At 48.8% G+C, this 23,605-nt stretch overlaps 1 protein-coding gene across 2 annotated transcripts in view; it reads right to left on the bottom strand.

Moving 5' to 3' along the window:
* Positions 1 to 23,605, bottom strand: part of SREBF1 (sterol regulatory element binding transcription factor 1) — a 48,245-nt gene that overhangs the window by 12,000 nt on the left and 12,640 nt on the right. For both annotated transcript variants that reach the window (XM_083711338.1, XM_083711339.1), the window contains exons 2-15: positions 19,371 to 19,754; positions 17,961 to 18,127; positions 17,748 to 17,876; positions 15,558 to 15,773; positions 12,744 to 12,858; positions 11,812 to 12,008; positions 10,184 to 10,388; positions 9,421 to 9,605; positions 7,971 to 8,232; positions 7,084 to 7,250; positions 5,938 to 6,106; positions 4,956 to 5,064; positions 2,374 to 2,477; positions 1,570 to 1,702 (exon numbers count right to left, since the gene is read on the bottom strand). In XM_083711338.1, the coding sequence (XP_083567464.1) occupies positions 1,570 to 1,702; positions 2,374 to 2,477; positions 4,956 to 5,064; positions 5,938 to 6,106; positions 7,084 to 7,250; positions 7,971 to 8,232; positions 9,421 to 9,605; positions 10,184 to 10,388; positions 11,812 to 12,008; positions 12,744 to 12,858; positions 15,558 to 15,773; positions 17,748 to 17,876; positions 17,961 to 18,127; positions 19,371 to 19,754 (2,542 nt within the window). The remainder of the gene's footprint in view (positions 1 to 1,569; positions 1,703 to 2,373; positions 2,478 to 4,955; positions 5,065 to 5,937; positions 6,107 to 7,083; positions 7,251 to 7,970; positions 8,233 to 9,420; positions 9,606 to 10,183; positions 10,389 to 11,811; positions 12,009 to 12,743; positions 12,859 to 15,557; positions 15,774 to 17,747; positions 17,877 to 17,960; positions 18,128 to 19,370; positions 19,755 to 23,605) is intronic.

Genomic DNA, 23,605 nt, shown 5'->3' with positions numbered 1-23,605 from the left:
CCCGTATCAGCAAAGTTCTGTGTGGGCTGAAGACTCTGGGAAAGCTGCAAGGTCAGCCTTTGGCCACAGAATCCTGTTTCCTTTAAATAAATTTTAAAAAGCTCAGGGTTTGTTTGCTTAAATTCAAGTTCCTAGCCCCTATGACTGTGGAACAATGCATCCTGAAAATGACTGGAATGAGAAAAGTTAGCTGAGCAAGCTCCAAGACGGAGCTTAAGAATGTCAGAGCAGCAACCAATACTCAGAGGTAGACTTCCCCTGAACTTGGAGGTTCTCTATAGCCAACAGAGGCCTCACAGAGGGTTGCAAAACCCAGCTCTGCACAATTTTGATTCTTCTTCGTTTGTTTTAGGAGGAGATGACACTCAGCCCCCTGCCGATGTCGCTGAGCAGCCTAGCTGCCATCACACTCCTTACAAGCTCCTTGCAGGATTTTCCTTGTCTTTGGCCAGTCTGGCCTAGTGGTTAGGGTGTCAGGCTGGGGCCTGGGAGACCAGGGTTCAAATCCCCACTTGGCCACAATTTAAGGAAGATATTGACAAGCTGGAACGTGTGCAGAGGAGGGCAACCAAGATGACCAAGCCTTACGGTTGAGGGAGTTGGGTATGTTTAGCCTAGAAAAGAGGAGACTTAGAGGAAATATGATAGCCAAAAATGAAGGGGAAATGTGTGTGCGTCCTATGGTGCGAATGCAGGCTTTCACTGAAGCCTGGAGAGCGAGAGGGGTCGGTGCGCACTGACCCCTCTCGCTCTCCAGGCTTCAGGAGAGCCCCACCGCCAGCCCCACAAGCTCGGGGGACAGCGGGGAGGCGGAACGCCCCCATCCCGCTGTCCCCCGACTTGGTTAGAAGGCTGGCGGGGGGAGAAGCCTGCTCCTCCCCGTCGCCAGTCCTGCAAACTCGGGGGACAGCGGGAGAGGTGCAGCGCGCCATCCCGCTGTCTCTCGACATGGTTTGGAGGCTGGTGGAGGGCTTCCTCCTCCCCTAGCCCCACAAGCTCCCAGAGCCTGGGGGGGGTAATTTTTTCCCCTTTATTTCCCCCCCTAAATCTAGGTGTGTCCTATGGACCGGTGCGTCCTATAGTGCGAAAAATACGGTATCTAAAAGGCTGTCACATGGAAGGAAGGAAGCTTGTTTTCTCCTGCTCTGGAAGGTAGGACCTGAACCAATGGATTCAAGTTCCAAGAAAGGAGACTCCGACTAAACATCAGGAAGAACTTTCTAACAGTTAGAGCTGTTTGATAGGGGAACAGTCTCCCTTGGGAGGTGGTGGACTTCCCTGAAGGTTTTTAAGAAGAGGTTGGATGGCCATCTGTCATGGATACTTTAGTCAAGATTCCTGAAATGCAGCGGGCTGGGCTAGATGACCCTCAGGTGTCCCTTGCAACTTTCTCTATAATTGTATGATGTTGACCTGGTCTCCCTCTCTCTCTCATAGGGGAGCTACCTCACAGGGGTTGTCATTAGGACAAAATGGGGACAGGAAGACCTCTGAGCCACCCTAAGCTCCATGGAGAAAAAGGTAGGGTATAAACAACAGCAACACGTTATTTTCCCCCACCCCACTTACTCAGAGGCCTGGAGGGCCCTTGGCATCGATTCCACCAGCGGGTACAGGCGCTCCACAGCCTCGTCATCCCCTTGCAGCCCATGGATCGCCATGGCAACCACAGATGCCCACCAGTGGGCAATGGGATCGGTGCCTAGAGGACGGAGAGGGACATGGCGTCAGGCGGATCCTGCCAGAAACACTGAACCTCTTATGGCAAGGTGGGTGTTGCGGCTCAGAGGGCCAGATCCTTAGCTTTCCCCCCAATCCCTTGGACCGAAGGGGCGGAGATACCCAGCTGCCAGTCACCTGACAACTCCATCTCATCTCGCTTTACTATCCGACGGAGCCAGCGTACAGCTTCCGGGTCATGTGGCCAGCATGACTAAGCCACTTCTGGCGAACCAGAGCAGCGCACGGAAATGCCGTTTACCTTCCCGCCGGAGCGGTACCTATTTATCTACTTGCATTTTCACATGCTTTCGAACTGCTAGGCTGGCAGTAGCAGGGACCGAGCAACAGGAGCTCACCCCATCGCGGGGATTCGAACCGCCGACTTTCTGATCGGCAAGTCCTAGGCTCTGTGGTTTAACCCACAGCGCCACCCGCATGCCCTAGGAAATCAGAAAATGTTCTGATGCAAATCGCCCGCTGCAAAATGCCCTGATTTGCACGGAAAGACCATATCCCTATCAGCAGCAAAAATGTCCTCCAGCCTCCATTTAACTGCACAAACCTCTGGCTTCCTTCTCCCTGTCCCACAAGTCTCCAGTTCCCTTCCAGACCCATCCCGCCTAAGGAAACTCTTGGCTTGTTGCTCCCCACCTGTGGCAGCATCCAGACTGGTGCTGAGGGACGGCGTTGGGCTGGGAACGGCATCTGCACAGCTGTTGAGGAAATGCAGGTACTCCAGAGCGTCGGAAAATTCCCTGCAGCCAAACAGAGGAAATCAGGATGAGTTTTGGTATGAATACTGGTGCCAGAGCTCCGGTTTCCAGCAATCTAACCTGGTTTGGGCTTCTAGTTGGGGAGGGGGCAGCCAAAAGGAAGCCCAGTACCCCAGTCCAGGGCTTCCAAGGGCCCGAAGCAAGATACAAAACAATTAATGCAATTGAATGACTTTTTTTTTAAAAAAAAAGGATAAGCATTAAATTGAAAGCTTGCCCAACCACCAAAGATCAGGACCAGACCCTATTCAAGGCCCCATCTCAATCCAGTTTGGACCTTACACCAGACAAGTGTCTCCCATTTCCTCCAGAAACCCATTCACACAAGTCCTGGCTGTGTGAATGGTGTGTCCAGTAGAATTCAGCCCTAAATATTCCTTTAGAGTCTGGGGCCTGCATAACTTAGAAAGAAGGTGGGATCTTTCCTTGCACATTTTGCCTGCAAGAAGCTTTTGCATCACGATGCAGCATTGTCCCAGGGGCAGAAGAAAACTAAGTTCCCGTTGACATTTTTTGCAAATACCAATTCCATTTGAAATCAGCAGCACCATCCAGTTCTGGGGTTTCCCCAATCAACAGCAAACCCTTCCAACACTGTGTTGCAAAATTGAACTCCCCAGATATTCTCTATCAAGGTCTCTTCCACCCACACATCTGCAAGCACCCACAGCCCCCTTCTCCAAGGGTGGAAAATAACCCAAGGTCACCTTGGGAAATCAGCTGCAAATGGCAGGAAGCAGGCAGGATCCCACTAGACCTCTGCTTAGCGGAAGATAAGGCTCTACAAGCCACAAGAACTATGCTCTCCCTCCCCTGTTGGAGGCAGTATGCTGGGAATCACAGCTAGGAAGAGGACTGTTGCAGACCTCACCTATCGTTTCTTGGTGGGGATTATACAGTGGTGCCTCGCAAGACGAAATTAATTCGTTCCGCAAGTCTTTTCGTCTTGCGAGTTTTTCGTCTTGCGAAGCATGGTTTCCCATAGGAATGCATTGAAAATCAATCAATGCGTTCCTATGGAAACCGCCTTCAGACCAGGTCCGGGGACAGTCTGTCCCCCGACCTCTTCTGAAGGCCAGCGGGGGGCGAAAGTCTTTGCTTCCCCCCGCCTGCCTTCCCGGGACAGCGGAGACTTCTTCGCTGTCCCGGGGCGATCTTAAAATGCTGGCGGGCTGCGTTTCTCCGCTCTCCCGGGAAGGCAGGCAGGGGGGAGCAAAGACTTTTGCCCCCCACCGGCCTTCAGAAGAGGTCCAGGACCTCTTCTGAAGGCGGGCGGGGGGCAAAAGTCTTTGCTCCCCCCCCCGCCTGCCTTCAAAAGCCATCCGGGATAGCGGGAAGCGCTTCCCTGCTATCCCGGACTGCTTTTAAAATGCTGGCGGTGGGGAGCAAAGCCTTTCGGCCCCCGCCGGCCTTCCTGGACCTCTTCTGAAGGCCGGAGGGGGGGGGAAAGGCTTTGCTCCCCACCGCTAGCATTTAAAAGAGGTCCCCAGAGATTTCCCTATGGGCTTTCTTCGTGCGAAGCAAGCCCATAGGGAAATTCGTTTTGCGAAGCGCCTCCAAAACGGAAAACCCTTTCGTCTAGCGGGTTTTTCGTCTTGCGAGGCGTTCGTCTTGCGGGGCACCACTGTAAAACCTGTTGGCATGCCCTACGACCCAGCGGAAAATTACAGGTACAGCTGCCCTTAGGAAAGGGCTGTGGCTCAGGGCAGGAAGGGTTCTTGGTTCAATGTCTGGCATCTCTGGGATTGGGCTGGGAAAAGGCTGAAACCCTTCAAAGCTGCTGCCAGTCAGTGCGGGGAAATACTGGGTGGTCCGATTCAGAATAAGGCAGCTCCCTGCGTTCCAAGGGAATAGGAAGGGATAATCTGGGAGCAAGTGACATGGGTGGGAATCCCCTCTCCAGGGCAGTTTGAAGGGGAATTGGGCCAAATCTGCAACAAGGAGAATCAGTACGAACGGCCTCGGTCCAGTATACCTGAAGGAGCGTCTCCACCCCCATCGTTCTGCCCGGACACTGAGGTCCAGCTCCGAGGGCCTTCTGGCAGTTCCCTCGCTACGAGAAGCCAAGTTACAGGGAACCGGGCAGAGGGCCTTCTCGGTGGTGGCACCCGCCCTGTGGAACGCCCTCCCACCAGATATCAAAGAGTGAGAAAACTACCCAACTTTTAGAAGACATCTGAAGGCAGCCCTGTTTAGGGAAGCTTTTTAATGTTTAATAGGTTATTGTATTTTAGCGTTCTGTTGGAAGCTGCCCAGAGTGGCTGGGGAAACCCAGCCAGATGGGCAGGGTATAAATAATAAATTATTATTGTTGTTATTATTATTATTATTAAACACACCATTTAAATGTTCTCACTCAGCATCTATAAATTTGGGGGTGTACCAGAACCGGTTGGAGCCAAGGCAGGAGATAGCAACATGTACAGGGGCTTCAAGACCCGAAATCCGGTCCTCTCTTACCCCTCGTCGTGGCTGGCAGGCGCCTCACTCTCCAGCCTTGAGACACAGGAAAGGGCTTTCTCCAGCAAATGCTCACGGAACAGCTGGGTCACTTGAGCCAGGGGGTCCGCTGCGAAGGGGAGAGAGAGGGAAAGAACATCCTTTTCTGATGGGGTCGACAGCCTTCAATCTGCCTCAGCTGCAACAAAACATGTCTCTCCCGTATCGGTCTCTACAGCCGCAGCAGGCGCTGTGACAGCCTGACTTCATTCACAAAGGCGAACTCCTCCACCGTCTCCCGAGACAGAGGGATGCCAGCCAATCACCTGACAGCACACCCCAGAATACCCTATTGGTCCAATGGGGTAAATGAATAGATTGGAGGACAACCCTTTCCCATGAAGCCCTTGGCCAACATGGTGCCCCCTGGAAGTTGTTGGACTACAATTCCCATCAGGGCCAGGCAGCACAGCCAATGGTTAAGGGCTGATGGAGTTGGGGAGTCCATCTGGAAGGAACTGGAGACAGATTGTGAAGCAGGCGGAATACTATCGATCAGAACTACAATGCTGGCTAAACAATCAATCCGTCTTCCTTATAGGGAACTGGGAGTTGTAGCTCTGCAAGAGGAATAGGGGCCTCCTAACAACTCTCAGCACCCTTAAGAAACTACAGCTCCCAGGATTCTTTGCAGGAAACCTTGGCTGATTAAATGGCACTGCTTCAAATTTATATTGCAGGTGGGTCATTGGGGATAGCTGAGATTCCCGCATTGCAGGGGTTGGACTAGATCGCCCTCAAAGTCCTTTATGATTCCATGATTCCTGTTTATCAGGAGCTGCTGCCCATTTGATTCTCACAACAACCTTGTGAGGAAGGTTAAGCTGAGAGAAAGTCGCCCGTGAGCTTCTCAGCAAAGCAGGGATTTGAACCCGGGTTTCCCTGCCGCTCCCCAAGTCCAGGGCTCCACCCTCTCGCGTCACGCCAGCCGATTTCTCCATACCTGGATTACTGGTGGAGCTGTAGATGCTCTCCCGAGGACAGCTCTTCACGGCCCAGTCTCCGTCCACGAAGAAACGGTGACCCACAGGGTGGCAGAGCCACTGGAGGGCAGGCGGGACAGTCCCACTGTGGGACAGCAGCACCTGCCGGGCACTGCTGAGGAAGAAGCGCTGTTCCACAAAAGGAAAAGGAAAGCCAATCAGGGGAGCCCTGGGGGTGACCCCAGCATTCTGTGCTTACCACTTGCAAGGTGGCCAGTGGCTACTTGCAAGCCTTATTCTTTTAAATAAAAAAAATATATATTCCCCAATAAAATTTATATGCCACTTGACTGTAAAAAAAAAACCAACAACCCTCAAAGTAGTTTGCGAAAAGAACAAAACAATAACATATTTTGAATATTTGCTAGACGCTGCTTTGGGCACAGCTGGTTGTGGAAATGTGGCGTCCAAGTAAATTCGATCGATCAATATTTTGAGGCCCCTCTATGTGAAGTCGGGATGGTGACAACACAAGAGAACAGGCCTTTTCTGCAGTGGCTCCCCGTCTGTGGAATGTTCTCCCTAGGGAGGTTCGCCGGGTGCCTTCATTATATATTTTTAGTAGCCAGGCGAAAACGTTCCTCTTCAACCAGGCCTCTGGCTGATTCATATTCTACAGCCTTTTAAATGTGTCTGTTGTTTCGGTTTTTATTATTTGCTTGTGTTTTTATCTTGTATTTTATTCTGCGGTCCGCCCTGATATCTTGCAATGAATGACTGTATATAAAATTAATAATAATAATAATAACAATAATAATAATAATAATAATAATAATAATAATAATAATAGGGCTTTTTCAGCTGGAACTTGCTGGAACTCAATTCTGGCACCTCTCAGATTAGCACCATTGCCATTCAAAGAGAATGCAATAATTTTTTTTTCTTTTCTAGAAAAATAGCAATAACAACAACAACAATTTGGCCCTCCAGGTGCGGTTGGACTGCAATTCCCCTCACCCTCAGAAACCATGGTTAATGGGCAGCCATGATGGGAGCTGTGGTTCGGCGACATCTGCAGAGCCCAAAGTTCCCTACACCTGATGGTGTGCTTAGCCCAAATGGAAGAGCTGAGGTAATATCCTGCACCCCACATCACACGGCCTTACCGCCAGGAAGTGACAACAGCGATGGAGGCTGGTCTTCACACGCAGCGCCGCTGCCACGTAGACTTCAGCCAGCGTTGCCACAGAGATGGTGTTGCCTGCGCACTCGGCCAGGTTCACGGCACTCAGCGCCATGTTGATTGCTGAGAGGTGACCGGCCACATGCTTCCCTGTGGGAAGAGGAGGTGGGAAAACCCTTAGTCAAAGATGTCGTAGTTTACCAGGGATAGGCAACTTAAGGCCCGGGGGCCAGATCCAGCCCAATCGCCTTCTCAATCCGGCCCGCGGCCAGTCCAGGAATCAGCGTGTTTTTACATGAGTAGAATGTGTCCTTTTATTTTAAATGCATCTCTGGGTTATTGGTGGGGCATAGGAATTTGTTCATTTCCCCTCGCAAAATAGTCCAGCCCACCACATGGTCTGAGGGATGGTGGACTGGCCCAAGGCTGAAAAAGGTTGCTGACCCCTGGTTTAAACCAAGTACAGTGGTACCTCAGGTTACATACACTTCAGGTTAAATACGCTTCAGGTTACAGACTCCACTAACTCAGAAATATTACCTCTGGTTAAGAACTTTGCTTCAGGATGAGAACAGAAATCGTGCTCTGGCGGTGTGGAGGCAGCAGGAAGCCCCATTAGCTAAAGTGGTGCTTCAGGTTAAGAACAGTTTCAGGTTAAGAACGGACCTCCAGAACGAATTAAGTACTTAACCCGAGGTACCTCTGTATGGCCAGACTTGGCCCTCCAGCTGTTTTGGGATTTCAACTCACATCATCCCTAGCTAACAGGACCTGTGGTCTGGGATGATGGGGACTGTCTGGCCATGCCTGGAACTTTAAGCCAAGGAGCCGTGGACCCAAAAGGGTTGAAGACCGCTGCTCGAAGCCTACCTGTCATGTGCAGCTGATGCAGTTTGTGGTACACCAGGGCCGCGTCGCAGGCGCTTTTCTGCACGTCAGCCTTGAGCTCCCGGTCGCGGAAGAAGCCGCCAGCCCTTCCCGCCAGCCAACGCCCCACCCAGAGCCGCTGAAGGATGTGACGGATCAAGTTCCATAAAAGGCTGCAGGTCAGGTCGAGGTTGGAGGTCGGGAGTGGGCGGCCGAGGGCTTTCAACGCCGTCCATAAATTCTGGGAGGCCTGAGCAAAATCTCCCTGAAGAGGAAATGAGGGAGAGAATGGACAAGCCTTGTAAAGGATGGAGCACAAAGAGACTATAAGGACATGGAGGAGCAGCTGCTTTGCATCTAGAAGGCCCCAGGGTGAGCAACTCGGTGTGCTGCCTGAGACAGGGTCTTCTTAGCAGTGGCTCCCAGTTTATGGACTGCCCTTCCCTGGTGAGGTGCGCCTGTCTCTCTTATCAACAACTTTGGACCAATTCACCTCTGAAACGGACTGATCTTTGTATGAACCTGCCTTGCCTCTGAACTTGGGACTCGAAGGCCCTGCTGGATGCCTTATCTGTGCTAAGTACAGTGGTGCCTCGCAAGACGAAATTAATTCGCTCCGCAAGTCTTTTCGTCTTGCGAGTTTTTCATCTTGCGAAGCACGGTTTCCCATAGGAATGCATTGAAAATCAATCAATGCGTTCCTACGGAAACCGCCTTCAGACCAGGTCCGGGGACAGTCTGTCCCCCGACCTCTTCTGAAGGCCGGCGGGGGGCGAAAGTCTTTGCTCCCCCCCCCGCCTGCCTTCCCGGGACAGCGAAGGCTTCGCTGCCGTCCCCCAGCATTTTAAAAGCCCCCGGGACAGCGGAGACTTCTATAGACTGGAAAGAGAAGCTGCTGAATTGCAACTTATTACCAAACTTAAAACCATGGAGAGACCTGGTCTGAACAAAGACATTGGATTCTTATCTCATTATACATGACAAAGCCATTTTTCACCTTCTCACCCCTTGCTTTTTCCTGTAAGACCTATTGCAGTCGTTAAGAGTCGTCAACAGGCTCATCACAGCTATCTGCCAATCACCCATTCCATCACCCTTCTGAGTAATACCCCTCCCCACCTTCTCACTATATAGAAGGGTCTGGTGACTTCTGTTTCAGTGTATCTGAAGAAGTGTGCATGCACACGAAAGCTCATACCAAGAACTAACTTAGTTGGTCTTTAAGGTGCTACTGGAAGGAATTTTTTTGTTTTGTCAAGAGTCAACAGCAAGTCTGGCCAACACCCCAGATTACTTGAACCTGTGTCCCCAGTGCCACAACCCTACCACAACAACACTTCTTTACAGAATGGGCCTCCCATGGAAGTTCCGTCACAGGACCTTTGCTAGACAAGACAACGCAGGAAGCTAAAAACCATGAAAATCGCTGAAAATCACAGATGCGCACACTCACCCGCGCCAAGTCGAGGTCTGCCTGCTTGCGATGCCTCCAGAAAAGGATGGAAGCCTCTGAATGAGGGCGTGTGATGGGCTCGCCATAAATGAACAGCCGGACAAAGGCTCCCAAAACAACCAGCATGTTGATCAGCCAGAAGACCAAGGTGGGGAGAAACCACTGGAACCAGGCGATAGGGGTGTCTGTGGATGAAGACACGAGGCACTGTGGTTTAGAAATCCGTCTCTCTTCCTCACAACAGAGAACTCTGGGAATTGTAGTTCTGTGAGGGGAATAGGAGCCCCCGTAACAACTCCCAGCACCTTCAACTAACTACAGCTCCCAAAATTCCTTGGACGGAGCCATGACTGTTTGAAGTGGTATCGCAGCGCTCTAAGCATTTCCTGTGAATGTGGCCAAACACACACACACAAGTTCATACTCTCCAACGCTTTTCTGAAGAAAAAAGAGGTGTCCCCTCCAGCATTTCTCCCATGAAAATAGGGACATCCTAAGTAAAAGTGGGACATTCTGGGATCAAATCAGAATCCTGGGCGGCTTCTGTAAAGCCAGGGACTGTCCCTGGAAAATAGGGGCACTTGGTCTCCACATCCAGGCATCAAACAGACAGTGCTTGCTCCAACAGGGCTGATTTGGAAGCCTAAATATGGCGCTGTGGGGGAAAGGAGGCTGCAGCCTGGATAGATGAACATCACAAGACATGCCGGCCCCACAGGCCTGCGGGTCCTCAGCCCCGGCGAAGACCCTGCCGCACACTCACCTGCGGCCTCATTCTGGCTCTTAATGGTGCGCCCGGAGTGGCTGGAGCCATCGATATCCGAAGGGCTGGCCGAGTGAGAGCCCGCCAAGAGGGAGGAGAGGGGGTTGAAGGAGAGGCAGAGGAAGACAAAGGCACACAGGGCCAAGCGCGAGCGATCCAGCATCCCCAGGCTGCCTGGCGAGAGCGCCTGATGCTCTTGCTTCACCTGAAACAGCCACAGACAACAGCAGATGAGTTTGGGGGCAGCGTGGAAGGAGGACCAAGTTGCCGTCTTCTTAGCCAGGGGGATTCCAGCTGCTTTTAGAGCTAGATATTTTTGGAGTGTACATGCTAAATATTTTGAAATTTTGATACACAAGTAATTGCCAGATAGAGAAGCTATCTCTTTTTTTATTTTAATCATTTGATTATATGATTCTTTGGAATCATAGAAGTAAGGAACCCTGTGGATCACGTAGTCCAACACATTGCAATGCAGGAATATGCAGCTGTCCTATACGGTGATCGAACCTGCAACCAATTCTTCATTTTGTTCTTTTTATGGAAAGAGGTGGTGAATGAAAGAGGGGCATGAACATAGAAACTGATGGAGGGGGTCCCCTCGGGTTTCCAGGAACTGTGATAGTTCCTGTGCAAAGACCCTAACGCAAAATTTTGCAACCCATGTGCAAATATTTTGCAAAAATCAAGGTACTCGGAAGTGGGGAAAGCCCTGGAACAGTTGCTACCAATCAGAGGAAGCAATATTGGCTTAGATCAAGGGCATGCAGCTGATTCAGGGAACCCATATTGGAGATCTTCGTTGGAAATGGACTTTATATTATAGGCCAAGACATTAATAGACAAGATGTCAAACTGTTCTTATATGCAACAGCAGCAAAAGTATTGTTAGCCCATAAATGGTAGCAAGAAGAAATTCCGATGAAATAAGAATGGCAGATGAAATTAATGCAGAATTGGACAAAATGACAGGAAGGATTCGAAACTTGCGGGACCAGAGACTTACAGAAGATTGGAAGAAGTATATGAACTATTTGAAGAGCAGCTGTAATCAACAAATTATGCTAGTAACAAATTATGCGATAAACAACTACCTGACATTCAGAAGACATCTTAAGGCAGCCCTGTTCGGGGAAGTTTTTAACGTGTGATATTTTATTGTATTTTTGGTTTTTATGGAAGCCGCCCAGAGTGGCTGGGGAGGCCCAGCCAGATGGGCGGGGTATAAATAATAAATTATTATTATTATTATTATTATTATTATTATAGTAGGACTACAAGAAGTTTTGTAAGGAGAAATATACGAAGGGTTACAAAGTAGAAAAAGATACGGGATATTGGTTATGAGTTTGAAATGTAATAGGGAAATAAGAAATGCATACTGAGAGATTAGATGGGAAAATTTTCAGACAGGACTGATGGAAGTCAAAAAAATTGAATAAGATGTAAAAGTATGTTTAATCACTGTTGAAAATGGTATGTTAAAAAACTTATATAAATTTATATATAAAAAAAGGAAATGGACTTTTGGTTTTTTGCATGGTTCCACTGAGGTGAAGCCCCAGCCCCCTGGTCTCTTCCCAGGCGTCCCCCCTTCCACCACCTCCTGCTCCCGTTCGGGGTCACACCTTGGTCTCCTCGTAGAAGGGGCTGTCCGGCTCAGAGTCGCTCCCACTGGTGCCGCTGAGGGAGAGGGGGCTGCCGCTGCCGCGCAACGGGGAGCCTGCGTCCGACGGGGGTGGCGTCAGGGTGTCCACCAGCTTGATCCCTTCCTTCGAGTCCTGGGTGTTGCCACCACATGTGGCTACCAGGTCCTTCAGGGACTCTGCAGAAGCGGGACAGGCGGCAAGAGCAAAAGGAGAATCCATGGTCACCACAGAGAGAAATGCGCTTCGCCCAAAAGCAAGTTTAGCTCCAAGGGCTTTCTGGTAGTTCCCTCACTGCAAGAAGTAAGGTTACAGGGAACCAGGCACAGGGCCTTTTCAGTAGTGGCATCCACCCTGTCGAATGCCCTCCCTTCAGATGTCAAGGAAATAAGCAACTATCTGACTTTTAGAGGACATCTGAAGGCAGTCTTGTTTAGGAAAGTTTTTGATGTTTAATTGTGTTTTTATGTTTTGCTGGAAGCCGCCCAGAGTGGCTGGGGCAATCTAGTCATATGATGATAATAATATTATTATTAAGTTCTGCTTCCAACCAAGAAACATCAATGATTCGGAAGGGGACAGCTGTTTGTGTTTCCCCCCAGGACAACCATGCTTTTGCTCCTCGCAACAGTAACAGAATCATGGAATTGCAGCGCTGGGTGGGAACCCCAAAGGTCATCCATTCCAACCCCCTGCAATGCACAAATCACAGCAAAGAACCCCTGGCAGATGGCCACCCAACCTCTGTTTAAAAACCACCAATAAATGAGAGACGACCACCTGGGATCCTTGTATTGATAGGATCCAGCAGGTTTTCTGGGTGTCCCTCGCAATTTTTTCCTCCCCTCCCCTCCAAAAGTCCAAACTTTTGCAGTTTCCGATCTGCAAAAGGGGCAGAAGGCTGCGAAACTCACTGTTGTTCTGGCTCGCCATTTTGAGGGCCATGTTCTCGGCCTTCAGCTTCTGGTTGGCCTGCTTCAGGAAGCGGATGTGGTCGATTGCTTTGCGCAAAATGGCCGACTTGTTCAGCTGCCAACGGACAGGGAAGATTGGCATGGTTAGAGGGTGAGCGGAGGGAAATGACAGGTTCGGAGGGGTTCCTCTTTGACCCGTCCGCTTCCCAGGAGGGAGGTTCTCCTGCACAAGCCCTGTCAAGGCCAACAAGCGGGAGAATCTCCTGGGGCACCGCCAGAGAGCCGCTTGCCACAGCGGCCAGAGCTGCAGAGGAGGAATCGTTCCCTTTGGTAGCCAAAGCCTCAGAGACAGCTGCCCCAAATGGCAGCAAAATCATCCGAGCGAAGGAGAAACAGGCTGAGTGGGCAGGAACAACCAGTTGGATGGAGAACCCCACCATTTCCTAGACAAGAGACCCTGCCACATTTGGAAGGAGGCATTATGCGGCCACGGGGGTTGGCCAGGCTCTCCCCTGGTGTGGCATCAAAGATGAAGGAAAGGTTGGCTGCTGCAAACATCTTCATCAATGCTGGATTTACATATAAGCTAAACAAGCTATAGCTTAGGGCCCCACTCTCTTGGGGGCCCCAAAAAAATTAAAGGGGAAAAAACTGGATGTACGTTTCCAAAATGTAAGATAAGAAGAAGAAGAAGAAGAGTTTGGATTTGATATCCCGCCTTTCACTCCCCTTCAGGAGTCTCAAAGCGGCTAACATTCTCCTTTCCCTTCCTCCCCCACAACAAACACTCTGTGAGGTGAGTGGGGCTGAGAGACTTCAGAGAAGTGTGACTGGCCCAAGGTCACCCAGCAGCTGCATGTGGAGGAGCGGAGAAGCGAACCCGGTTCACCAGATTACGAGACTACCGCTCCTAACCACTACACCACACTGGCTCTCAATAAACAAGATAAAAAACAAATAAAATAAAACCTACATACAGCAACAGTGCTTTGTGTTGTGTAGGCTCCGATGATGTAAGTCATGGGCCCCGCCTGCTAGCCTGCACCCTCAAATATCACTGGTTTGCTCCTTTCTGTATATAGGGTGCCTACATTCTGCATGGAATGTTTTGTGCAAATGGCTTTGGATACCTATTAGGTCCATAAATTACCATATAGCATACATTCAAAACAAAAAAACAGCGACAATTTGTTGTTGACAAAGGACAGCTAGACATAGAAAGGGCCCCATTACCTTCATTAGCTTAGGGCCTCATCAAACCTAAATCTGGCCCTGATGCCACCCAAAATGGCTGAACCTCCCCGATTAAGCTCCAGAACCAACAGAGAAGAGCAAAACCTAGCAGTAAATGTAAAGAACCCCTGGACAGTTAAGTCCAGTGAAATACGACTATGGGGTTGTGGCGCTCATCTTGCTTTTCAGGCCAAGGGAGCCAGTGTTTGTTCAGACAGCTTTCCAGGTCATGTGGCCAGCAGGACTAAACCGCTTCTGGTGCAACGAAACAACATGACGGAAACCAGAGCACACAGAAACGCCGTTTACCTTCCAGAGCGGTACCTATTTATCTACTTGCACTGGCATGCTTGCTTTCAAACTGCTAGGTTGGCAGGAGCTGGGACTGAGCAACAGAGCTCACACCTTCCGATCAGCAAGCCCAAGAGGCTCAGTGGTTTAGACCACAGCACCACCCGCTCCCCTAGTGGAGACATTGACTCAGTGGCAAAACACATGCTTAGCATCCAGAGGATCCCAGGTTCAATCCCCCAGTATCTCCAAGAAGGGCTGGGAAAGAAACTCTGGGGAGTCACTGCCGGTCAGAGCAGACAATACTGAGCTAGATGGACTGTATGGACTGACTCAATATATGGCCCCTCCCGCCCTATTTATTTTCCTATAGTTAATATAGGTATAGTTAATATACCACTTGATTGCAGAAAACCTCAAAGCGGTTTATAAAGATATGAAGCCAAAAAATTACCGCTAAAAAAAATTACTGCCAAATTTTAAAACATACAGAAAGTTAAAACTGCAATAGCATAGAGTACACTAAAACAAGTTAGAACTCCTACAAACTTTCTAGACATTTGGGTAGGCTTGTCTTAATAAGAATGTCTTCAGCAGGTGACGAAAATAATACAGGGAGTCGCAAAGTGTCGGTGTCCGCACATTAAACAAGTAAGTTCTTACAGGTGCGGTTGCAGGTATTATGGGCACCTGTGAAAGTGCCAATGGAAGAACCATAACCAAATTCAGAAAAAGGGGGTTAAGGCAGCTTCACAAAGCCTAAAAATAACCCCCCCCCACTAGCAAAGGCAAAGGCTAACAATACTAATATCGATATTTCAAAGAGATTAAAACAAAAGCTTTCAAAGATGTTAAAAGCATTTGCTAAAAGCAGGCTTGTTTAACCAAGCTTACCCAGCTAAGTACGACATTGGCATGCGTTTTAATTTGTCTTTAGCTCATCATCAATTTTTCTGTTCATGTTGTAAATCGCCGTTTCTTAACTTTTCATAACTTTTGTAACCCACTTGGAGATTTATTATATTTTTTACAGTCAAGCAGTATAGGTTGTGAACCACCCTGTGATCTTTGGATGAAGGGTTGTATACAAATCTAATAATAATAATAATAATGATACATAAATTTTATAAAATAAATAGAAAGCCTGAGAGAATTATTTCTAAGCACATTTGCCCAAACAGTGTCAAACCAAAGCCACAAAAGTAGGTGCCCGGCGGGCTTCTCTAGGAAGAGACTTCCTCAACCAGGGGACAGCTGCGCACCCAAAATAAAGGTCCCCTGCAGGTGTACCTTGGCTTCTGACCCCACAACCAGGTCCTTGAGCTCGGAGATCTTGTCGTTGATGGAGGAGCGATACCGTTTCTCGATGGCATTGTGGGCTGTGCGCTTCTCGCCCTTGCCGTGGCTTCCCAGCGGCTTCCCGGCGGTCAGACGGTTGATGGGCAGCTTGTCTGTATCCATCATCAGAGGAACCGTTGCCAGGATGGTGCCCCCACTCATCAGTGTCTGCAAGGGAGGAGGAGGGAGGAGGAGCAGTCGCAGGGGGGGTCATTCCTTTCCTTGAATCAGGCAAAGCCACTCCCCCAATACATTCTTCTTATTATTGTTTATTATTATTATTATTGTTATTGTTATTGTTGTTGTTGTTATTATTATTATTATTATTATTATTATTATTAATTTATACCCTGCCCATCTGGCTGGGTTTCCCCAGCCACTCTGGGCAGCTTCCAGCAAAATATAAAAAACACAAAAACATCAAAAACTTCCCTAAACAAGGCTGCCTTCAGATGTCTTCTAAAAGTCAGATAGTTGCTTATTTCCTTGATATCTGACAGAATGGTGTTCCATAGGGCGGGTGCCAGTACCGAGAAGGCCCTCTGCCTGGTTCCCTGTAACTTGGCTTCTCGCAGTGAGGGACCTGCCAGAAGGCCCTTGAAGCTGGACCGCAGTGTCCGGGCTGAACAATCGGGGTGGAGACACTCCTTCAGGTATACTGGGCCGAGGCCGTTTAGGGCTTTAACCAACACTTTGAATTGTGCTCGGAAACGTACTGGGAGCCAATGTAGGTCTTTCAGGACTGGTGTTATATGGTCTCGGCAGCCACTCCCAGTCACCAGCCTAGCTGCCGCAACAGGTTTCAGAAATTTCTTTAAAAGTATTTTTAAAAAAACAACAACAAATAAATACTATTTCCCTAAAACAAAAAGATACAGAAGGCTCAGGGCTTGCAGGAGGAACTACATTGCAGAACTCCCTGCCTCTTGAAGATCAAACAGGCGCCTCCACCATACACTTTTCAGCACCTGCTAGAAACCTTTCTCGTCTAGACAAGCCTGCACAGATGCTTAAAAAGCCGAGGCAATTTTAATCCATTTCACTATTTTAACTTTTGTAATGTTTTGAAGCACAGTCGTGCCTTGGATCCTGAACGCCTTGGCTCCTGAACAAATCGGCTCCCGAATGATAGGAACCTGGAAGTGAGTGTTCCATTTTTTGAACAATTTTTGGAAGCTGAATGTTCAGCAAGGCTTCTGCGGCTTCCGATTGGTTGCAGGAGCTTCCTGCAGCCAATCAGAAGCCGCACTTTGGTTTCCGAACATTCTGGAAGTCAAACAGACTTCTGGAATGGATTCCGTTCAACTTCCAAGATACGACTGTATCGTAAATCATAGAATCAAAAAATTGTAGAGTTGGAAAGGACCCTGTGAGTCATTTAAGCCCAGGGTTTTCCAAACTTGAGTCCCCAGCTGCTTTTGGACTACAACTCCCATCACCCCTAGGTAGCAGGACCCGTGGTCAGGAATGATGGGAAGTGTAGTCCAAAAACAGCTGGACTGCCCAAGTTTGGGCAACCCTCGATTTTATAGTTTTATCTTTTTGTAAACCGTGTTGAGGTGGTTGTTGTTGTTTACCATCAAGCAGTGCACACATATTACGGGATGCAAAAAATCATTAACTACCGTATTTTTTGCTCTATAAGACTCACTTTTTCCCTCCTAAAAAGTAAGGGGAAATGTGTGTGTGTCTTATGGAGCGAATGCAGGCTGCTCAGCTATCACAGAAGCCAGAACAGCAAGAGGGATTGCTGCTTTCACTGCGCAGCGATCCCTCTTGCTGTTCTGGCTTCTGAGATTCAGAATATGTTTTTCTTGTTTTCCTCCTCCAAAAACTAGGTGCGTCTTGTGGTCTGGTGCGTCTTATAGAGCAAAAATACGGTAATTACAGTGGTACCTCTGGATGCGAATGGGATCCGTATCAGAGCCCTGTTCGCATCCAGAGCGGAATGCAACCTATGTCTGCGCATCTGCATGTGCACAGGTCACAATTCGCCGCATGCGCATGACGTCATTTTGAGCATCTGCGCATGCGCGAGCAGCAAAACCCGGAAGTAATGTGTTCTGTTACTTCTGGGTCGCCACGGAACGCAACCCAAAAACGCTCACCCTGAAGCAACTTTAACCTAAGGTATGACTGTACCGGCATCTGTAGTGATGTCGACTGGACGGCGGTTGTGGTCCCCAGAGTGGTGATGCCAGAGGTCTGGGCTCCCGAGACGGTTGTCAGCAGCAGAGAGTCGGCCTTGATGAAGTGAGGCTGCAGAAGGACCTGCGGGAAGAGAAGAGGGGTCAGCGCAAAGCTTATGTTGACAAGAGGACTAACAGATCTGGGGCCCCCGCAGCCCCTGCTCACCGGCACTTGCTGGATCTGGCGCTGGACGACTTGGGATCCACTGTGGGGAGTCAGAATCTGCTGGGGGGCGATGTTCTGGAGTTGGGTTTGCATTGCCACTGGCTGGTTCTGCTGCGACGTGGCTTGGGTGCTTGGAGGGGGCTGAGGATGCCCTCCTGGCTGGGGAGCTGAGAGAGAAACGTATTTATTTCTAAAATGCATCCATATTCCATCCATTTCTCCAAGCAGCTCAAGGTCCTCCCCTTCATGTAATCCCCACAACAACCCTGTTGTTGCAAGCAAAGGACCGGCCCCCAACATCACCCACTGAGAGCTCCATGGCCCAGTGGCGATTTGAACCCTGGTCTCCTAGTCCGACGCTCTAACCACTGCACCACAGCAGAGCAGCCCTGCTGAAGCAGAACGAAGGAATATGTAACTCAGCATCCTCTGTCTCTCCCACCAGCCTGTGAAATGCTTCCAGGAAGACCCCCAAGGAGGGTGTGGCAGCAATAGCCCTCTCCTGCTGTTGCTCCCTGGCAAATATTCACAGGTAGACCACCACTGAACAGGGAGGTTTCGTGCAATTATCATAACCAGTGGCCATGAACAGAACGAGACGGAAAGCATCTGCACATTTGAAACCCCCAGCGCTGAATGCCTTCACCCATTTTGGTTCCCAAAGTAGATTCTGGTGATGCCCTCTGAGATCCCTTTCTGTCCTCCAGATCAGGATAATGATCTGTTTATCACTGGCAGCTGCAACAAAATGGTGCAGTCTTGAGTGCTCCTGTTGACGGTTCCAGCCACTCTGCTCCCCACCCAACCATTCACGATTTTCTGTCTGTTCTCCAACAAATGGATCAGTCTTTTTTGGCTGTTTTGCCTCCCCCTCCAAATAACTCTAATTCTGAAATCTTTAGGCCACAGTTTCCTAATCCTTAATTTATATATGGGGCCGATTACAAGCCCCTGTGCATTTAAGAAGTAGGGGGACTGTCATCCGTTGACTTCTAAGGAGCTCTGCAGCATCAAATCACCTCTAGGGCTGCCAACTTTTCAGCAGGCCCCTGTAGCTGTGCCTTTAACAGCTGCCTGGTGGGTCAATACAAACAGGGAAAGACACATGACTCCTCGGTGTGAAAAACTTCGCCTGCTAGTTCCTGAAGATGTGGCAACTGCTAAGGGCACAGGAGCACACCCAGCTGCTGCTTTTTGGTCAGTTGGCAAGCCCAGCCCCTTCTTATTGTATTATTACTATTAACATTTATTTATACAGCACCATCAATCTGCCTGGCTCTGTGCACAACTAAAATCAAGAAATCCTACCCTCAAAGGGCACACACTCCAAAACAACAAATAGAAACAATATGATAAAAACCAATAGTTTAATTTTTGGAATCAGTTAAGCCTGGGGGCCACCCTCCTCACCGGAAACACTGCTCTGATTCAGGAATCCCACCATAGGTTGTGCTGAGAATTGGGTCTGGGGTGCCAGGACGAAACTCTGAGCCACCATCCTGGTCGGCGGGAGCCGAGATGCAGGCTGGATGGCCGTTGACGGGACAGGCTCCTCCTTGATGTCCATCGGAGTAGGCTCTGTGTTCGAGTTTGCTGCCGTCACTGGTTGGAAGCTGGGTGGGGGTGGAGCTGGGACCTGGAATAAGCTGGAGGAAGGTGAGTTAGCGGCCTCCAGGTAGCCGCTGAACAAACTGGGCCCATGTGGATTGGGCTCTGGGGTGACAGTTGTGCCGAACGAGGCCTCAAACAGACCAGGGAAGTCTCCATCTTCAGTGTTGATCAGCTGAAGCATGTCTGCAAAACATACAGAAGGAAGGCAGCCTTGAGACGGGGTTTTCTTTGTACTTAGGAGCCTGGGGTCTGTGAGAATTTCCTGACGAACGGGCGAAATGGGCACACAGACCAGGGCTGCAATTGCACAGTGATACCCCTCTATTTAAAAAAATAAAATAATTATTGATACTTTTTCACATACAGAACAATAAAAAACTAATTTAAATAAAGAGGAACAAGAAAAGGAGAAACAAAAGAAAACAAATTGAGAAAGAGGAAAAAGAGGGAGAGAAAATCACAAAGAACTCTATCAGAGGTAGGTCCTAGCCCTTGTCTCACACAAAAAGGATTAGACCCTCCCAGCTCTCACCAGTATGATATCACTTCAAACAGAATTCAGAAAGCTCCTTGGCTATGTGACAGGTACTCTTTATATTCAGACACAAAAGAGAACTTTGCCACCTCTTTCTAGGATGTCTGCCTCCTGGGCTGTTACCCAGTTTCACAACTCCCGTTCAGCAGATCACATGGCAAACAGATGCCCGTCTGGCCTGAAGCTCACTGTGTGAGCCAAGGCTTGGCAGGATCATCCCCAAGACACAGCATTGTGGGCCTCTCAGGAGTGTCTGGATCCGTTCTCTCAACCAGCACAGCTATGGAGTTAAGACCTCCTGTGGCCAACGACCACCTGTGCCAACCTCCAGCAATGCAGCCGCAGCACAATTCTCCCAACCTTTGGTCACATCACCAACTACTCCACATTCAAAATCAGTAAAGGTAAAGGGACCCCTGACCATTAAGTCCAGTCGTGGCTGACTCTGGGGTTGCGGCACTCATCCCTCGCCGAGGGAGCCGGGGTACAGCTTCCAGGTCATGTGGCCAGCATGACTAAGCCGCTTCTGGTGAACCAGAGCAGCGCACGGAAATGCCGTTTACCTTCCCGCTGGAGCGGTACCTATTTATCTACTTGCACTTTGACGTGTTTTCGAAATGCTAGATGGGCAGGAGCAGGGACCGAGCAACGGGTGCTCACGCCGTTGCAGGGATTCAAACCGCCTCCTAGGCTCTGTGGTTTAACCCACAGCACCACCCAAGTCCCTCAAGATCGGTATCCTGCACCAATAGCTCTTTGCATCTCACATGCCCAGCAGCATAGGGGCTGGAAGTTTGTGATAAGGCAGCTCTGTTTAAGCCAAGCAGGTCTGGGTCAAGCCAGAACGGGATTGCAGACTACCTGAAAAGGGCTATACAGTGGTACCTCGGGTTAAGAACTTAATTCGTTCTGGAGGTCCGTTCTTAACCTGAAACTGTTCTTAACCTGAGGCACCACTTTGGCTAATGGGGCCTCCTGCTGCCGCTGCGCCATTTCTGTTCTCATCCTGAAGCAAAGTTCTTAACCCGAGGTACTATTTCTGCGTTAGTGGAGTCTGTAACCTGAAGTATATGTAACCTGAAGCATCTGAAACCCGAGGTACCACTGTATTTGGAATGTCAGGTGAGGGGTGGTGAGCCTTTTGGCGTTGCAGTAAGGTACCCGTTGGGGCAGAACAGAACAGATGGCTACTGGATCAGGCCAATGGCCCAACTAGTCCCAGCATCCTGACCTCACTGTGGCCGACTGCATGCCCCCAAGGAAACCTGCATGCAGGATTCAGCCACAAGAATCCTCTCCCCCCCCCCCCGAGGTTTCCAGCAACTGGCCTTCAGAAGCATTGTTGCAGAGCATAACCAATATGGCTAATAGCCATCAAAGCCTTATTCTCCCCCATGAATTTTGTCTAATCCTCTTTGCAAGCCATGCAAGCTGGTGACCTTCACTGCCTCCTGTGGCAGGCAGTTCCACAGGTTAACTATGCACTGTGTGGAAAGATAAAAAACCTTATGCCATGTATAATTTCACAAACTATCACATTACTTCTTAGGAATGTTTCATCTAAACTAAAAAACTCCAAATGCTGGATTTTTTTCCTTCATAGCAGAGTTGCTCCACTCCCTTGCTTGAGCTTTTCTGAACCTTTTCCAGCTCCACAATATCCCATTTGAGGTGAGGCAATCAGAACTGCACACAATATTCCAAATGCTGTCACGTTATAGATTTGTACAATATTGGTGGTTTTGTTTTAAACTCCTTTCCTAATGATCCCTAGCATGGAATTTGCCTTTTTTTCACAGCTGCTGCTGCTGCACACTGGGTTGACATCTTTATTGAGCAACCCATCAGAGTTGACAAATAGCTTGGCCTGGTATAATGTGGCTTTTTATGCCACACACACCACCTTGACAAAAGTAACTCACAACACAAGGCAGCCCTCAGGAAACTGTGCTGGTGTCAACCTGTCTTCAATGCACTGCTCTGGGAATTTTATTTCAGGAACTTCAGCAAATCTCAACCTACAATTTCCAGCAGAACCACCCCAAAGGGCTCATCCATACTGTTTTTGATTGACCGATATGTTGAATGCATTGCGTATCGAGTAATTCCCTTGGGACCAGGAGCTTTTCTCATTGCTCAGTGGCTGTGCTTTGCAAAAAAAACCCTGATCTTACCTTGCTAAATCGGAAAATCCACAGCGAGGTGTTGCTTAACCAAGCTTCAATTAAGCAGGTAAAATTGGGTTTAGGCAAGGAAAAGCCGCAGAACAAGGAAAGCTCTCAGACCCAGGGGAATTGACTGGTACATGATTGAAACACAGGTCAACACAGGTGTGGATGGACCCAAAGTCAGCTCAGTGCTGCTCCAAAATAAAAACCCAGGAAAATTCTGCAAAGATGCAGGATGGGAATTAAGCATTCTGCAGATCCGGGCATCCATCCTAGGGCTGAAGAATTATGTGCAACAGAATAGTCCATTTTGCAAAGCTCAGTTATCCAAATCTACCTAGCACTAAACTAAGGCACATGCTCCACAAAGCCCTATGTAAATTAAACCCCTTCAGGCAAACTTCTGATACTTATCGGAATGCCAGCACGCATGGGTGCTATCTGAGTGACAGCACTCAGAGCCCCATCCCATCTTCAGATTAGAGGGTTGGTACCACTCTCCACCCTTCCAAAAAGCAGAAACAAGTTTTATTTCTTATTTATTTCATAAAATTGATGCGCTGCTGAAAAACCTGAAAGCAGTTTACAAAATGATAGAAACAAGAAAACCAAGGGGAAATCACAACTTTAAAACATACGAAAAGTTAAAACACTAAAGCAGATTAAAATTTAGCAAAAAGCCTGCAGTTTTGTTTGTTTGTTTTTTAAAAAAATATTATAGCCCAGCCTGCAAACAATTGCAGGAAATTGCATGAAAACAATTGCTTCATAAAAACATTTTTTAAAAACTGTTTTTTCATTCACTCTCAAGGGTTAAACGGGGAGGTAAGTTTCCAAAAACCATGACAACTTTGGAGGGCAAAAAGGTTTCAAACGCCTCCATTGGCATCTGTACCCTCAGTGTGCATACACACAAAAGCGCATACCAATAACAAACTTAGTTGGTCTCTAAGGTGCCACTGGAAGGAATTTATTTCTTTTTTGTTTCGGCTACAGCAGACCAACTTGTAACCAAATCTGGAAAGTTCCTAATTCAGATGAAACACCTTCACCTGCCCCTGCTATACCACCCACCCACCCTGCCCCCTCCCCTAGCTGTCAACTTTTCCCTTTATTTAAGGGAAATTCCCTTATTCCTAATAGGATTCCTCGCAAGAAAAGGGGAAAGTTGACAGCTATGCCCCCTCCGCCTGAAATCCAGAGTTGTTCTCTAAGGCAGTGTTTTTCAACCACTGTTCCGTGGCACACTAGTGTGCCGCGAGATGTTGCCTGGTGTGCCGTGGGAAAAATTGAAAAATTCGAAAGATTTAAAAATAAAGTATTTTATAATT

The sequence above is a fragment of the Podarcis gaigeae genome (genome assembly GCF_964106915.1).
Source record: "Podarcis gaigeae genome assembly, chromosome: 14".
NCBI lineage: Eukaryota > Metazoa > Chordata > Lepidosauria > Squamata > Lacertidae > Podarcis > Podarcis gaigeae.
The sequence above is the reverse complement of the archived record's forward strand: the minus strand, read 5'-3'. Positions and strand labels throughout refer to the sequence as shown.